We start from the raw sequence: 3,974 nt of genomic DNA, 5'->3' as shown, positions 1-3,974 counted from the left end.
AGAAGCCTATATCAAAATATTGGAGTATCATCTCCTCAGATGCAAGCATAAAGGCAATCTACAGCATGTGGTTCAAACAGAGAAAAACTGGCTATGGTGATTAAGAGATAAATTAGGGTTTTTGCTAATCAACTAAACCTAATTGGGTCATGCTCTGATACCAAATGTTGGACATGATAATTCAATTGATCAAAACATACTCAAGGTGGATCAAAGCATGTACAAAACATCATGAATATGAGGGACAAAAATTGGTATATGCAGAAAATTGCTTTGAGATTAACACAAGATGACATTAATTATGATTAGGCATGAACCAAACTTACATAATCACTTGATCACGACTTGTATCTTATTTAGAGACTTCTCTATCCTATTTTTAGTTGTATGAGTTGCATGAACCATATGCACCAACCATTTGTAGGCTTTACACACCAACCACCACTGACCACTAGCCTAACCACCACATATTAAATTGGACTAAGGAGTTGGGATTACATTTATCCAACAAGAGAGACTGACACATGGGTGGGTGAATGTTGTGGTAAGGACAAGGATAATGAGAATAATTGTGTAGAGATTACCATATAGCCATTTTATTAAAAAAAAGATTTATGGCACAAAAGTGAATAGGGATCCTTAGTTCCTATCAAAATCAAATTTTGATTAATTTATCAAAGAGAGAAGTTTTTTTTGGAACAATAATATATTAATATTTACAAACTTACTACAAAAAGCTTTCAGCCACTTGCATATCCCATCTAATCTCAATCCTCCCTATTAAGGAGATCACATATTAGCTCCCACTTCTCATCCTCCCACACAAAAGAGGACATTTCCCAAGAAATATGAAACCCCAACTGCATACAAGCAATCAACAAAACTTCATAAGTGAACCCCTTAGGAGTCTGCTCTTCAAAAATAATCCCCTTTTGTGTAAATCTTCACCCCATAGGATTTTCAATCAAGGCCATAAAGATGTCCACTGGTTGCTTTTCCTTTAGGTACCACCTTTTAGATTTGGGCCCAAATTTGGGATATTTAGTTCTGCATCTGTTTTTGTTTAGTTTTAAATGTGTGTGTGTGTGTGTGTGTATGTGTGTGTGTGCGTGTGTGTGTGTGTGTGTGAGAGAGAGAGAGAGAGAGAGAGAGAGAGAGAGAGAAAGAACAGAATTAGTTTTTAAAAATATTTTTTATTTTGTTTTAAGTGGAAAAATAAAAAAGAACGAGAGAGAAAGAATGAGCCTTTTTTACATGGGAAAATGAGAGGGGAAGAGAGTAAGAGTAGGCTGGGCACTCATGGGTTAGGTGCTAGGGTAATGGTTGGGCACTGCTTTTGAAGTCTATTAAAAGTTTAAGATCTCTATTTTAAACTCTAGACTTTAATTTAAGAAAGAATTGCCAATGGGTGTGTGGTGGGGTGGTTTGGGTAGCATATTGGGAACGTGGAGGTCCCGGGTATAAGCCCGCTCACTACATCGTTGCACACTGGGAACGTGGAGGTCCCGAGTACGAGCCCTACTCACTACACCGTTGGCACGATTAAGCATGGTGGCCTGAAATTTCCCATTCAATACCAATCTCTCGAAATTTTTTTTAAAAAAAAAGCAGAGGAGGAAAAGAGCTAATAATTAAAGAAACATAACATCGTTAATTGGCTTCTAAACTGATGGACATTTGCATAATCACGTTGCACGTGCACAAGTGCGTGCAAAGATCAAAAGCCATTTTCGATTTGACATCACTGTCGGAGTCGGCAATGTAACCTCACTCTATTTAGTCCTTGGCCTCTTCCATTGTCACACTCTCTCTCAGAGTGTGCGCATGCTGCATTGCCATCTGATATCCACCATTTCCTCTGTGCACTCCCTCTCTGCCAATAGCCATGGTGAAGATCTGCTGCATCGGCGCTGGCTATGTGGGAGGACCAACCATGGCCATTATCGCGCTCAATTGCCCGGACATCGAGGTGGTAGTGGTGGACATCTCCCTTCCCCGCATCAATGCCTGGAACAGCGACCGCCTTCCCATCTTCGAACCGGGCCTGGACGAAGTGGTGAAGGCCTGCAGAGGCAAGAACCTCTTCTTCAGCTCCGATGTGGAGAAGCACGTCGCAGAAGCCGAGATCGTCTTCGTCTCCGTCAACACGCCGACTAAAACGCAGGGCCTGGGCGCAGGCAAAGCCGCAGATCTGACCTACTGGGAGAGCGCTGCCCGCATGATCGCAGATGTGTCCAAGTCTGACAAGATCGTGGTGGAGAAGTCCACCGTTCCTGTGAAGACTGCAGAAGCCATCGAGAAGATCCTCAACCACAACAGCAAGGGCATCAGCTTCCAGATCCTGTCAAACCCTGAGTTTCTTGCCGAAGGCACAGCCATTGAAGATCTGATGAAGCCAGACCGTGTGCTCATCGGGGGAAGAGAAACTCCCGAGGGCAAGAAAGCTGTCGAGGCTCTCAAGTCTGTGTATGCCCGCTGGGTGCCAGAAGACTGCATCATTACCATGAACCTATGGTCTGCAGAGCTCTCCAAGCTCGCTGCAAATGCTATCCTTGCTCAGAGGATCTCCTCTGTCAATGCCATGTCTGCCCTCTGTGAAGCCACAGGTGCCAATATCACAGAGGTCGCTTATGCTGTGGGAAAAGACTCCCGAATCGGCCCCCGTTTCCTCAATGCTAGCGTTGGCTTCGGTGGATCTTGCTTCCAGAAGGACATTTTGAACCTGGTATACATCTGTGAATGCAATGGACTCACTGAGGTCGCAAACTATTGGAAGCAAGTTGTGCAGATCAATGACTACCAGAAGTCGCGATTCGTCAAGCGCGTGGTTTCCTCCATGTTCAACACAGTTTCTGGGAAGAAGATCGCCATTTTAGGCTTTGCTTTCAAGAAGGACACTGGGGATACAAGAGAGACGGCTGCCATTGATGTCTGCCATGGGCTCCTGGGAGACAAGGCTCAGCTCAGTATATACGATCCGCAGGTAACAGCAGATCAGATAATGCGAGATCTTGCCATGAACAAGTTCGATTGGGATCACCCTCAGCACCTGCAACCGATGAGCCCTAGCAACACCAAGGAGGTGAGTATAGTGTGGGATGCATATGAGGCCACCAAAGGCGCCCATGGAGTGTGCATCCTTACAGAATGGGATGAATTCAAGAAGCTGGACTACAAGAAAATTTATGACGGTATGCAAAAGCCTGCTTTCATTTTTGATGGCCGGAATGTGATTGATGTGGAAGAGCTCCGTAAGTTAGGTTTCATTGTGTTCTCAGTTGGAAAGCCGCTAGATCCCTGGGTTAAGGACCTCCCTGCTGCACCACCTTCTTAAAGATACAGTGCAGCTTTGAGACTTCCTAGCCCAGTCATGAGAAAACGCACCGTCCTTTTCATGCTGGGTCTAAGTAATTTGCGGCTATTCATTCATCCAGACCTCAATTATTGAGTTAGCTACAGACCTCAGTTTTTTTATTGTGAGCACTAACTAATGTTTTTGAAGTATTGGAGTACAAACATTTGTTTACTCGAGTACTCATGCTGTTTTGAATCTTTTGCCTTCGAGTTAAAATTGCAGACTTCTCTGGAAATTGTGTTTTAACTTCTGTTACTTGGAGATTTCATTTTATTTTTATGTGTGTGTGCGTGTGTGTGTGTGTGAGAGAGAGAGAGAGAGAGAGAGAGAGGGGGGGGGGGGCATAAGCAAAATTTAAAAGAAGAGCCCCTGGTTATGCTGAAAAGAGCGGCTATTTGAGAGAGTCTTTTTGAGATAGGTGGCATTAATGCACAAATGTATAGTGGTCCTTCTGATGTTTGCTCCAAATGGTTGAGTACTTCAGTGATATCTTTTATGGTCCTCTCATGGCATGGATACATATTTCCATCTAGATCTATTTTGCATTTGTACAGATGGGATGATGTGCTGCATGTAAAGATGGGATGATGTGTGGCATGTAGTGCTTTGTCAAGTAGTT

General features: G+C 43.7%; 1 protein-coding gene across 1 annotated transcript; it reads left to right on the top strand.

Moving 5' to 3' along the window:
• The first annotated feature begins 1,762 nt into the window (after positions 1-1,762).
• LOC147609200 (UDP-glucose 6-dehydrogenase 4-like) lies at positions 1,763-3,590 on the top strand. The gene has a single exon (XM_086787692.1). It carries the CDS (start codon positions 1,886-1,888, stop codon positions 3,332-3,334), a length of 1,449 nt encoding a protein of 482 aa, XP_086643818.1. The 5' UTR covers positions 1,763-1,885; the 3' UTR covers positions 3,335-3,590.
• The last annotated feature ends 384 nt before the right edge of the window (positions 3,591-3,974 follow it).

This window comes from Cibotium barometz, chromosome 51, assembly GCF_041138505.1.
Source record: "Cibotium barometz isolate CiBa-2024 chromosome 51, ASM4113850v1, whole genome shotgun sequence".
Taxonomy (NCBI): Eukaryota; Viridiplantae; Streptophyta; class Polypodiopsida; order Cyatheales; family Cibotiaceae; genus Cibotium; species Cibotium barometz.
Note: the sequence above shows the minus strand (reverse complement) of the source record. Positions and strands in the feature narration are given on the sequence as shown.